This window comes from Glandiceps talaboti, chromosome 4 (genome assembly GCF_964340395.1).
Source record: "Glandiceps talaboti chromosome 4, keGlaTala1.1, whole genome shotgun sequence".
Lineage (NCBI taxonomy): Eukaryota > Metazoa > Hemichordata > Enteropneusta > Spengelidae > Glandiceps > Glandiceps talaboti.
In genome coordinates, this window is record NC_135552.1 from 17,778,342 (window position 1) to 17,791,441 (window position 13,100).

At 36.3% G+C, this 13,100-nt stretch overlaps 2 protein-coding genes across 3 annotated transcripts; one reads left to right on the forward strand and one right to left on the reverse strand.

Moving 5' to 3' along the window:
* Positions 1-746: 746 nt before the first annotated feature.
* On the reverse strand, positions 747-7,413 carry LOC144434050 (dual oxidase maturation factor 1-like). Of its 2 annotated transcripts, XM_078122501.1 has the most exons (9): positions 7,172-7,413; positions 5,793-5,850; positions 5,068-5,202; positions 4,543-4,635; positions 3,996-4,149; positions 3,098-3,309; positions 2,373-2,710; positions 1,971-2,183; positions 747-1,342 (listed from the first exon to the last, which is right to left on the reverse strand). In XM_078122501.1, exons 1-8 carry the CDS (start codon positions 7,334-7,336, stop codon positions 1,974-1,976), a joined length of 1,365 nt encoding a protein of 454 aa, XP_077978627.1. In that variant the 5' UTR covers positions 7,337-7,413; the 3' UTR covers positions 747-1,342; positions 1,971-1,973. The 2 variants fall into 2 exon arrangements, with proteins under 2 accessions (XP_077978627.1, XP_077978626.1); XM_078122500.1 differs by lacking the exon at positions 747-1,342 and having other exon boundaries at positions 1,708-2,183.
* A 1,512-nt stretch (positions 7,414-8,925) lies between these two features.
* Positions 8,926-12,728, forward strand: LOC144434026 (uncharacterized). Its single transcript, XM_078122469.1, has 3 exons — positions 8,926-9,032; positions 9,918-10,111; positions 11,122-12,728. Exons 2-3 carry the CDS (start codon positions 9,946-9,948, stop codon positions 11,403-11,405), a joined length of 450 nt encoding a protein of 149 aa, XP_077978595.1. The 5' UTR covers positions 8,926-9,032; positions 9,918-9,945; the 3' UTR covers positions 11,406-12,728.
* The last annotated feature ends 372 nt before the right edge of the window (positions 12,729-13,100 follow it).

Sequence of the window (13,100 nt, forward strand, 5' to 3'; positions counted from 1 at the left end):
CCAACCAATAATGGTTTTGTGTTGGAATTGTCACATACTGTCAATATCAATACAGTCATTGTTTCACATAGCACCCTCACTCTATTATCCTCCTATTCTGTTATGTTTAATTGTCAGCCTGGCGTTGATGTGATGAATCTTCAGTATGTTTGCATTCATTCATTCATTCATTCATTCATTCATTCATTCATTTGTTTACTCATTCTTTCATTCATTAATTCTTTATTCAATCATTCATCCATCTATTCATTTGCTCATTCATTCGTCAAATTCATTCACTTTCACTCACTTCCTCCCTCACTCACTCACTCGCATCTTAATCTCTCACTATGATGAACTGTCTTGCTTCACCACCTCACCCCACCCCACACCCCTATGCACCTCTGTTTTCATGACACAGTTGGGTGACAGCTTTTCAAAACATTCCCCATCATCATACAAACCCATACTCAAGTGGCACTGTCACCTCTAGATACTTTTAACAGTTTTGTTACTCTCATTAATTATTTCTACACCATTGTAGATCCACCACTTATACCTACACTGTCCTAAACTACTGTCTGTTTTGAACTGTTTATTGCTTTGTTATGTTATGTAATAAGTGAGGGTCGATATATATGATATAGACAATAAAGATTCAATATTCAATACAAATACACTGTTATTAAATTTATTACATACACATATCACATAAACACTAATATATTCTTAGTAACTTATAAAATTTAGCACTTTTTATCCTAAAAGATTGGGCCAAAAGTCAGTTATGTTCTGTAGACAATTTGAGACTTTGCTGCTGATGATGATGATATCTCCGTTTGAGAAATGGACACTAGAAAAGTCCAATGGGTGTTATTCAACCGTTGTTATTAGTTATACTCCTTTCTAACTCTTCCCTATTGTTTCAGCTGTGCTCTCAGTTTCATTTTAGCGGACACTTTTTCACAAAGAAAGTGTCTGCATAGCATTAATCCATAAAAGGAACTGTCTGGTAACACTTTAAAGCCATGAATGAAACTGTCCTCAGCATGTTAATTATTTCTGTAGCACTGTCCCCCAATTAATGGAGCTTTACCCAACAGTGTCTGATTATTTTAAGTTAATGGCCTCTGACTGGACCTATAACTATCAGTTATTGACATGTTGGAGTCCACATTATTCCTTAGAGTAGATATGCCCAGTAGTAGATTTTTGTATGTATGTAGTACAAGTCTCTGTACTTCCAACATGCTGTGCCAAGTGTTATTAATCCAATTCATTGGTGTACTTTCCATGTTTGTAACAGCTTCCGTTCATCCAGGGTCTGATGTCAGCAGTTGTACTTCTATTTCAAATATCCAGCCTGAAAAAATTAGAATTCATGTCTTGTGTTGTCAGTGGTATGGAACACTCTGTGTATAAATACTATCATGACAAACCCTACATTTCTATCCCAAATATTTCAGGGAAACTGAGATGCTCATCATCGGTGGGTCTCCAGTACTGTCAAAGAAATTTTTTTCAATGCTATTACAGTAATGCTAGACAATGTCATTGCAAATATGAACATCCTTTATCATAAACAAAGTACACAAAATCATAGTATATTTACTTTTAATTCATAAAAAATTGTATATAAAATCGTATGAAATACATATTTTTACTACTTTTCACTCATCAGCTCCCCCCCCCACCCCCCACCCCCTCTCCAACAAAAAAAAACACAACAACAACAACAAATCCCCGGGAAAAAAATGATGTCACTATCCCTCATTCTCGTGCACAATTACCAATCCCGGAATGGTTCTATTCTTTCTCCGTGTTTACTTCCCTCATTCAATGCAAAACAAATAAAAGTCGACCAAATTGGTATGAAGCGTGTGTCACTGTCCCGTTTAATCTCGAGAGAGATTAACGGAATACATCGTAGGAGCTCCATAAACAGGCTAGGTGTCTGCCCAATAGTACCATCTAACCATACTACTACAAACCGTTCACGGTGTTTTCCTCCTTGGTATATTGCCATATATCATGTAATCATCATCTTCATCCTCCTCTATCGTGACTTCCAGCCTGACACCTCTTTGTGCTCTGCGCGGTGCTGCTGCTGATGATGATGATGGTCCAAGTTTCGGTGGCAGTGCTGGTGGTCTGGGTTTACGTACATATCGATGACCAGCTTTAGGACGCATGGCAGGTGCGTACTATAAAGCAAAGATACCAAAGTATAGGTTGGTTATTGAGTTACTGACCACGGCATAGTACGTAGTATATCTACATCTCCGGACACCAATATAACATGTGTGCGTCTGTGTCTGTGTCTGTGTGTGCGTGCGTGTGGTCAGAACCAATAAATAGGGTCAGTCGGGTCATAACAAACACTTAACACCCACCTCTATTTCTCTGTTGATGTAGATATCGTCATCATCCTCAAAGTCTGGCCCAGGTGGTGGCAATGTAGGTAGGGGAGGTGGAAAACGAGGTTTACTTCGTTTATTTTCCTCTATTACATCAAGATGGATATTGGCATAGGTTTCCCCGTCATCTGAATCGTCATCAAGGTAGTCCCTGGATGGAGGTATTGATGGACCACCAACAACTGCCTTATTTGTTTCAATAAAACACTCTTCAAAATTCTCAATTATGTCATGACCAAAGAAAGTGGCAGTTTGAACCGGGAAATAGTAATCCAAAAGCCAAATAATAATGCCAAGACACAAACATAGTAACCCTGCAAATAATTAGATAGTACATAAAACGTTAGGACATTATCAATACTCACATAAAAGTACAAGATCACTGTGTGTTTATAAGAACTATCTATATATCTGTATGTATGTATGTATGTATGTATGTATGTATGTATGTATGTATGTATGTATGTATGTATGTATGTATGTATGTATGTCTGTCTGTCTATATATATATATATATGTATATATATATATATATATATATATATATATATATATATATATATATATATATATATATATATATATATATATATATATATCCATCCATCCATCCATCCGCCCGTCCGTCCGTCCAGCCATCAGGCCACATGCCCATTGGGTACGCATTTCATCTATTCATTTTCAAGTAATATTAAACTTACCTGTTACTAGAATGATCCAGAAAGACCATCCGAAATGGAAGCGTAACACTGCATGTTGAAATGGTATTTCTAAGTCCGGTCCTGTACGAAGTGTTCCGTAAATCAGGTTGCTTAGCAACAACACCCCGCCAGTTAGAAGACTAAAGTAGCTTGCATATCGAATAATTATACTGAAGAGAATTAATGTGAGAAGCCAGAGAGGAAAAGCAACCCTAGGGAAAAGTGACCAAAGCTATAAGTTAGATCACAAACATGACACTCCACTTTTTTCTTTATTTTATATATTAATCTCGTATACCCAGACTTTATCTAATATTCCATGATACGTGATTCAATATTTTGCAATTCCCCTTGTTACTGATGTAATGATTTGTCACTCTTCGATACCCCCCCCCCTTAATTTTTTTTCCAGTTTTCCTATCGCCATATAATATGCATACTCATTCCGATATTTGCAAATATACTATTTTGAAATTGTTCTTTTCAGTTGTCTATTTCGTTTGCTCTTTTGTTTCCTAATGGGAGGGAATTTTGGTTTTCGGAACTGTACTCTGAAAGAAAAGTACTCTGCCTGTCACTTTAAGCTTATATGTGAGAAGTGTCATTTGGACCATTCGTTAATTATAAAGTTAAAGTGAAACTCGATTGTACCTACAACTCAACGTGTATTAGTCGTAATCGTCCTGGAACAAAGTAATGACGTGACAGAGAACCAGAAAAGGCTATGTACGTGTTCGCCAACGTAGTCGTTGTAAACGTGTTCACCCTCACATCATACTCAAAATTGTACTAATGTTCATTTTGTTGCAACTGAATATGAAGATTTCACAGGGATGTATCAACATGTCTCTTAGTATGTATTCATGTGTCTCTATACAAAAAAAGAAGGTCAGCTTACCATAAGCAAATATGGGTGAAAAACCCAGCTTCTCTGTAAGATCGCCCCCAACGGATATTTTCCCCGTCGATAGTGAAATATTCTGCTATCCACAATATCGGATATGGTAGGCCTTTCCATTGAGCTTCGCGGAACTCCTGATTTAAGACACCAGCTTGAATAGAAATAAAATAAGATAGTTTTCTTGGCTTACAATAAGTTATTTCCGCCATAGGAGTGTTTTTTCTTCATTTAACAATAGTGTCCTAAACTTGAAAACAATAATTTTTGTATATATATTGTATAGCAATATATTATGTGTATTAACCTGATATAAGACTGGGTTGATACATATGCACTCAAGTCGATGTGGTATTCAGTTTATGTTACATCAGTTACTTTCCCTGTAATATTTGTCAAGTCTGGCTATAAAATAGTTTCCGTATTCGAATTTTGGCACGATAATAAGCTAAAGGCAATGCGGTGCTTTTTGATGAAACTACATGCTTCATTGTAAAGTGTAACTGTTATGACATTGGTGGATGATAAGTCGAATCTGACAGCTTACCAAATGGTCCAAATCCTTGTCTTCCCTGGTCCCATGCCCAATTGAAACGTTCATTATAATCTATGCGTTCACCAAGCTGGTTTACTGGTTCACCTGGTTATGGAGAGAAGGATCGTTAGAAACATTAGTCACTAGTATTGAAGTGAGTGATTGCACGTTTTGAAATTCAGTCGTCGAAGAATAAGTAAAAAAAATGTGTGCGAATAATTTGGCATAATTATGAATAAGGCGACAAATGCTATGAATAAAATCGTTCTTTTCACAGTGACACAAATTAGCAATATCACAGGTTATTACGTCCCCAAGAGTTGGACCCTTAATCAAAATGTTGATGACGTCATCGCCGAAATAATTCTCAATCATTCATTCTCAATGACATACACGGCCAATAGTCATATATATATAAGATACTTCACTGCATCAGTTAACCTTCACCTTCAAATTCCACTGTTTAGTTGACCCATGCGCAGTTCAGATATAAATATTCTCTCCAGTCAGAGAAATGTCCTTCTACTATATACCAACCTTTCAGAGTTATGTTAACACTTCTAAGTCCAATTTTGACACCAATGGATGCCTCTATCTCACTGCCAATGAAAGCTTTATATTGTGTTCCAGTAACTATATTTGCCGTTTCCCATTCTTGGCCAAAGTTTGCCACTTTACATAAATTAAAAGATGGAAAACCAAAGAATTCGACTCAATTAATAAAACATACGTTATATACTTCATGTTCATTTTAATACTACGATACATGTTGAAGGATAATAAACCAATGTTGCTCACGAATGATGTACATAAAGAAATGTAAGTAAATAAAATTCGGGAAATACATTAACGTTTCTTTGCAAGGACATTTTAAATACTTCGGGTGGGGGTTCCTTGTTGAAGCACCTTCGAACAGTACCACTGGATTGAAATTATGTGTTGTAAATATTTCTGAATAATTGATTGATTGATTGATTGATTGGTTGATTGATTGATTGATTGATTGATTGATTGATTGATTGATTGATTGATTGATTGAATTAGTGAGTGGGTGAGTGAGTGAGTGAGTGAGTGAGTGAGTGAGTGAGTGAGTGAGTGAGTGAGTGAGTGAGTGAGTGAGTGAGTGAGTGAGTGAGCGAGCGATTAATGCAATTAATTAATGCATTTTTTGCTCGCTTTGTGTGATTATGAGTAACAAAGAAATATTCGGTGAATACAACACGAGTAAATTATATCGATAAATGAAAGTATGAAAAACTTACATATGATAGCAGCACCAATAATCAAACCGACAATAGCACGGATGGTGAAAAATATTCTCTGAAAGGAATTACATTGTTTTAATAAAGAAATATTCTAATATTGCAATGCCAATGTTTGTACTATAGAGATTTGTATTTACTATGTACTCATTAGAAAAGACCTCAAATAGAGTTTAGGTCCCATATTAACCGTTGATGATAACTCCAAAACATGTTTGTATTTCATAAACTGTGTATTCTTTAGATCAGTTCAATCATTACGATCGTTCACCTTTGACCCTCGTACCTGACAACAAGAAAATTGCAATACAGGGGGCGTCACTTATATTGTCTATCTACGTGAGATGAATTGTAATCTACATGCTGAATAGCTTTATGCCAGAGATTGAAGTGATGTGAGTTTAGGTAAACTGTGACTTGTCTCATTCACTTTGGTAAACAATTTCTCTTTAAGGGTTCAGTAAAAACGCACTTTTATGTGTAAATTAAAACTTTGCTGTAGATAACTGCTTGTAATGTCAAAAATGAAAGTTGTAACTTGTGGAATACACTGTCTCTACAAATTGCATCCTTATGGTTCTATAGGTATTACGAATTTAGTTACTAGTTACTTGTCAAAGTATATAGCTTTGATATCAGTTCTTTCTGTGTCAGAACAATGACCTTTACATATGTAAATATACACTAGGCGATGTTGCCCAACCCAGTGTGAATTATACTGTTGGAGTCTCTACTGTGCACTGAACAACAGTAGTTACTAAACATACAACTGAGTACAGGCAGTCATTCGTCGTCAATAGCCATTGTATTGCTACAACAGTCTCCTTTTGATGATATTTTTTCCGTTCAGAACTTCCGCATGTGTGCCCCATGTGTGTCATGGTGTCTGCTCGTAATCAAACCATTTCATAAAAATTAACTAACCTTTAAAATGTGGAATATTGTTGAAAGTGATTATGACAGTCTGGAACTCAGTGTCAAGGAAATCAAATGAAATAATTATACCCTTGTCTGAACCTAGCGGACAATGGTTAGGTCTACATGGTGACAAAATGCAGTGAAAATACAGGGTGTATCTACCTATTAATCGAAGTGTTAGGAATTAAGCCCCCACATTTTTAAACAGACTTACTAGTAATATTCAAACCCTCTACCAGTCACTCTCACCTTGAATGCCCTTTACATCTGACATCAATTGTTATCGCTGTCTTGGGCATTGTGGCTACATTTATATTGTTGACAACAGGCAGGTAAGAATACTCGTATAATAAAATAAAACCAAATTGTTTTGACTGGACGGTATGTACTGCGAACACTATACATGTACATTTGCATAATGAATGTAGAGTTTACAAAAAAGAATAATATCATGTACTAACCTCTCGTGTCTGAACTCCAGGTATAATAATAATTATCGAGATTGCGATAATACTTATTGCATAAATCAGACCTGCTATTACAATATCCACGGTAACGGCTGTCTTATGCTCGGGGTACATTGTTGGCAAACCATAGTCACGAAAGGCACTGTAAATTGGAGCCATCGTAAGAAAAGGTTTCGCATGTACAGATAAAAATACTTAGAGAATCTGATTACTGTGTGGCAGACGTCGAACCATTAGTGTTACTGACACTGTGTGTACCGTTAGTCACGTGAGAATAACAACATACCTTTACTATACTTAGGTAAAGGGGTCGTGACCCAAGACATTGTGTTGTCGTAATGTTGAATCATACTCCGTAGTTCACACCCTCCATTTAATATGAAAGTGTAACTTTTATTTGGTCGTGTTGAGTATTTTTTTTATTCCACATACCCGTGTGCTATCGCTGTATCAAGTAGGCCAACACAGTCAGTTGAATGTACGACCACGCCCAAGAAGGCTAACACTGGTGCACTGCCACTGGGGCAGATACTTGAGTTCCACTGTGGTTACATCTTTTTTTCCTACCATTTTCACCGTACAGTTATTAGTTATGGTTGATTGAGAAAGTAGAAACCACGTCACGTGTTAATGTCTGATTCAGTTGGATGTAAAGAAAGTACATAAGAAGTCTATCAGTCAGTCGGCTGGTATGGGTCAGCTAGTCAGTCAGTCAGTCAGCAGTCGGTTAGGTAGTTAGTCAGTAAGCCATTCATTCATTCATTCATTCATTCATTCATTCATTCATTCATTCATTCATTCATTCATTCATTCATTCATTCATTCATTCATTCATTCATTCATTCGGTCGGTCGGTCGGTCGGTCGGTTCGGTTCGGTTCAGTGAGTGAGTGAGTGAGTGAGCAAGTTCGCTCGCAAAAGAGCAAGCAAATAAGTAAGTTTTACGTTCGATAGTCAACGGTATGCTTGATATGTGCCAGTTTTCGGATTCTTCTTTCTTTTACGGAATCAGATACCCCTGATTTAATAACCTAAGAATATTTTTTAAAAGATATAAGCTTAATGTACCTAACCTCTACAAGCAAAACCGAAGGCGCAGCTCAAAACGCAGTTTTTATTAATAAGCGGATCCCTGGGGGAGGGGATACTCGCAGGAAAATGTACATGTTCACATTTTTTACTTTAATATGCACACCCCAACCCCCTCCCCCACCTTTATGGAAAGAAAGAATTTGTTTTCTAAAAGAACATATATTGTTACATTAGTAGTAGCAGGATTCGTGTGTCATCACTTAGCAAATCAACAATCTAAGCAATAATAATACGTGTCCCTGTAGTCTATCAGCTAGCCCTCGGATGTTCTTCCGATAAAATACGACACACAGCCGAACAACGCTATCGAGGATGCAGGCCCTCACATGCGAACTTCGTTCGCTTATAGTTATAGCATCGAAAGAAAGCCCGAACGTCTAGCAGCAAGACTAGTGTCCCTGTGGCTTTCTATGAGTTCCGAGAACTCTGACTCGTCTTTGTCCACTCCGTAGACGTGTCGGATTACTCGGAGCACATATCTCTAGAGATAATATTCTAAGCTTGTATACTTGTCTATTATATTTTTCTAAATTTGTATTAGCGGTTGAACATAAAAATAACTGTTACACAATATTACATGCAAAGAGTAAACAGTCTTGTCCTTGTACGTAAGGTCAAGGTTCGTATGTTTTCACACATGCGCAAATCGTAGATTTCGCCGGACATATTCCCGGAAGCGTTTTCCAACGTGACAAACAGTGGTAATGTTTTGGTCGTGAGACGATTCGCGATTGCCCAGACTGAAGTGATATGTGGAATATTCCGTAAGTTTATCTTTACAAGATTTTATTTACATGTATATATATAGATTTAAAGACAATCGTTCAATTTCTCCGAAACCCGGAAGTTACTTTGAGAAAACACACTGTGTTGCATCGTGCATTTTGTGTTACGTTAGAAACTTTGTGTTAGTACCTGGTCACTGTCACTCACATTGACATAGGTTAGTTTAGATTCAAAAAGAGAAACTATTAAATGTTTTTATTAACGCCCCCCCCCCAAAAAAAAAAAAAAAAAAAAAGTTTAGGGGGGTGGGTGGGGGGGGGGGGCGGTGTTATTCGACACATTATTGTACAAGAGGAAAGACAGCAGTGAGATTCATTGTACAAGCAGTTGAACAGCAACCAGCTCTTTTTTATATAACACATCTTGACGAGACAGCGCCATTACACTGATGGTAGTCCTGTTTGCAAACTGTGTATGGGACGCAATTCTGTTCCCTGAAGTAGGAAAAGGACATTGTCAGAATTGAGTCCCAGCTTATTCTGTCAGCAAGCAGGGCTATAGTAATGGTTGATCCATTACATTACTATTCAATTTACTGCAGTAGATGAACACACAGTTCACATAAATACATAGCTACATTGTCCACTTTGTCGATAAAAAGTTTGCGTGAGCAGAAGTGTATGTATTATAGTCACCATGTACATGTAAGATTGAAGATAAGAGTTAAGACAAGAAAACTTTCAATCTCTGAGTAGCATAGACTATAAGATACGTTGTGCTGTTCCGCCCTCACCGGCTTCCTCTCCCCTGACTGTATTACGGGGGAGGGGTTGGCTGATGTGTGAGGGCGCCCATCACGGCATACCTTACAGACCACGAGGAGCACTGATTTGCTATTGTTATCTTTTTCCATTGAATTGAAGGATGTATTTATAAAGTATTCAACACAAAATGGCATCAAAGTCAAGAAACAACTCTTCATCTAGCATAAATGTCACAGGAAATAGCAATGTTGTGGTTGTAACTGGTAGTAAATCTAGTGTGACTCTTGGTGGACAGATACCAGTGGATGATGACTCCTGTAGTAAAGGGTCATGTGATAACTCCGGCAAAAAAAGTAAGTATTTTTATGTGGGTTTTTTTCTTCATATAGTTTTCATGACTTCAGTTATAGAAATAAATGGTGTTGATTTGCATAATGGACAACAAAATTAAGTGGTTGGATGGAAACAAGATTCCAAAGAGGAAAATTGAGATTTGGAGTGGTTAAATAGGATTGTTTTGGTATCAAAATACAATTGAAGAAAGCAATAAGTGATGTAGGCCACTAACAAACAATCATCTACTATCAGTACCTGTGTATGAATAAACACAGCTAAAGGAATTTTGTTGTAGCAAGGGGGTCATTTTTGAAAGCCCTTAGGTATGTCTTCATTAGTATTCAAACATCAGATTTAACAGATGAAGTTTATAGAGTAAGAGTGAGGGAATGATAACGAATAAAAATAACTAGAGACTCCACTAGGGTCACCCTATTTTTTTATGTTTCTCGTTACTTTTTCATGGGTCAGTCGGTCGATTTGACAAAAAAAATTAAAAAATTAAAAATTCATCTTCCTAATGTTTCTCTGCACCTCCTTTTCCTCCTCTCTATCTTCTTTCTATTGGATTCCTGGCAACAAACCCTTTTCCAGCTTCTCAACACAATTGACATGTTTTCAGCTTCTACTTGATTAAATTCTGCCATGAAAAAATGCTCTGTTTGTGAACAAGTGTTGTCATTGCAACCATGACTGTAGATGACATCGACAGTCCAGACACTTGCTTATTCTTGCCAGAGAGGGCACTGTTCCGCAAATTGTTAAGGACGGGCGCAAATAAAAATATTTTTTCTTTTGATGTCAGAGCTGAAAATTTGGGTCGGTCAGGTAATGAGAAACAGAAAGAAAAAATAGGGTCACCCTTACCTTGTTCTGTACTGATATGCTTCATATTACGTTGAGCACTGTCCTCCCCATTATCACACTGTAATTTAAGCTATATCATTTATCTGTACTTATTTTTTATTTCCTTGTGTTTGTGTACTCATTCCTTTGAAATGATGCACTTGTTTATTTTTTTCTGTAGATTTCAGGAAAACTTTCCTTCAAATATCACAGCGATGTGCCAAAGATTGGAAAGTGTTGATAAGAAATTTACCCTGGCCATCAAATATGGACGATGACGAATTGGAAAATGAAATTATGAATATTTGTCATAATCATAAAGATGACCTCAAGGAGCAAGCCTATCAAGGATTGTTGCTATGGAAACAAAGATACAGTGATGCGTGCCATGGTGATCTTATGTCAGCATTGCAAGAAAGTAGTCTGGAATCTGTTGCTGATAAAATTGCTGACATGAAGATATAAGGCCTAAAAAGATTGTGTTGTTCTGATTGTGCTCAATGTAAGAATAGGTAGAGTAGGTAGTTTGGTTTTTCATATGTGAGTATCTAGTTCAGGTAGTATATGTTTTCCATTGTTTTCCACATGGTCTCTGTGTTATTGGCTTCTTCCCATCAGATGTACAGCCATTACAGATTGGAAGAACAGTTTTATACTGTCTCTTTTTAAGTTGATGTCAGTTTCCGCATCCACTTTCTCGCGAGACGTCACAAATTTTATGATTTTTGTTGTCAAATATGTAAAAAAAAGTTTAGGGTCAGCAGTGAAAAACAAGGTGGGGGTCGGTAACCGGAACCAAACAATTCTTTTTTAGGCCTAAGTTGTGGAAACTGCCTTAATATGAAATGACAAGTTAGAGTGTGTCGGAATTATATTGACTGTGGGACATGGATACTTAACTTCAAGTTGCCAAACACACACAACTATAAGCCCTACTGGAATGTGGTTAAATTTAGTCAGACCATGACCAGACTAGTTTTATCTCAGACACATTGGATAACTGAGGAACAGATAAATATCTGTAATGTGTGATTTCAATGATGTAATGTAAGCTTATTTTTTATCCAACAAAATCTTCCGCTCTCTGGCATTCAATATTGCTCATTTACTTTTTCTTTTCAGAAGTCTTACAATATATGCTGTTGTATACCCCAGGCAACATAAGTTGTCTAATATCCAAGAGCCTTTTAACTATTTAATGTATAATGCATTTTTAAGTATTATATTATAATATTTGTACAATGCCTTTTAGTCAGTTTTGTTATTTAAGAATGTGAATCGTAGGAAAGCAATACTAACAATCAGTATTTGATTTGATATCGTACAAACACTACCAAAGAATCATGAATTATTTAAATGTAATACTTGAGTCACAAACATAGCTTTTGTCATGTAGAATACTGAAACTTTACTTTAATCTCAGACCTTCTTTGTGTGTATAGTGAAAAAATCATGTTTTGTTTCTATATCTTTTCTTCCAATGTCAGAGGATTTTCATTCCTGAAATTGTATCACATAGTATGCACACAGTCTACTTATCAAGTAAGTCTCTGTTGATCACCAATAAACAGAATTGTTGTATGTTACTTACTTGAATTTAATTAATCAAAATATAATTATGTATATTGTATAATTCATATTATGTATTTATTTGTGATTTAGGAGGTATGTGCCAGGCTTTGAAAAAAACAATCGGGTTTGATTTACAAGTACTTGCATATCAAAGGAACCCAAACCCAGAATGTTTGTGTGTGTCACTCAGTTTGTATTATACTCTGTTAATTGTTTTTCATTTAAATTACATAATCTTTTAACATAGAAAAAATTGTCATTGAAATATTGACACGTTCTAAAAAACAATATGGGAGTATTATACATATATAACATAAAGAGCTAGATCCTATCTCTCCAAAATACATGGTGTCGCATACTAGTATCTTGAAAACAAAGTCATAATCATTGTCTCAAATTGACACTAGAGGGCGCAAGTTGGTAGCAAATATATCCGAACATCCCGGGCAAAGATCGTGCCGTCAATACACTGTTTTTCTACACAGATTTTCAATTTTATTTACAGATTTTCAATTTTATTTACAGATTATTTAGCATCAAGTACATGTACTGCTGCTATCAGTATTTGAAATTGCGTAGCCATGCTAT

What these genes read in the sequence shown, in the direction of transcription:
- LOC144434050 (XM_078122501.1), bottom strand. Translation starts at nt 7,336, where the DNA reads ATGGCTCCAATTTACAGTGCCTTTCGTGACTATGGTTTGCCAACAATG. An exon ending in ACAAGGATTTGGACCATTTG is followed by an intron (nt 4,150 to 4,542) that starts GTAAGCTGTCAG and finishes TTTCTATTCAAG; the next exon opens with CTGGTGTCTTAAATCAGGAG. An exon ending in ACATCAACAGAGAAATAGAG is followed by an intron (nt 2,184 to 2,372) that starts GTGGGTGTTAAG and finishes TTTGCTTTATAG; the next exon opens with TACGCACCTGCCATGCGTCC.
- LOC144434026 (XM_078122469.1), top strand. Translation starts at nt 9,946, where the DNA reads ATGGCATCAAAGTCAAGAAACAACTCTTCATCTAGCATAAATGTCACA. An exon ending in TGATAACTCCGGCAAAAAAA is followed by an intron (nt 10,112 to 11,121) that starts GTAAGTATTTTT and finishes TTTTTTCTGTAG; the next exon opens with ATTTCAGGAAAACTTTCCTT.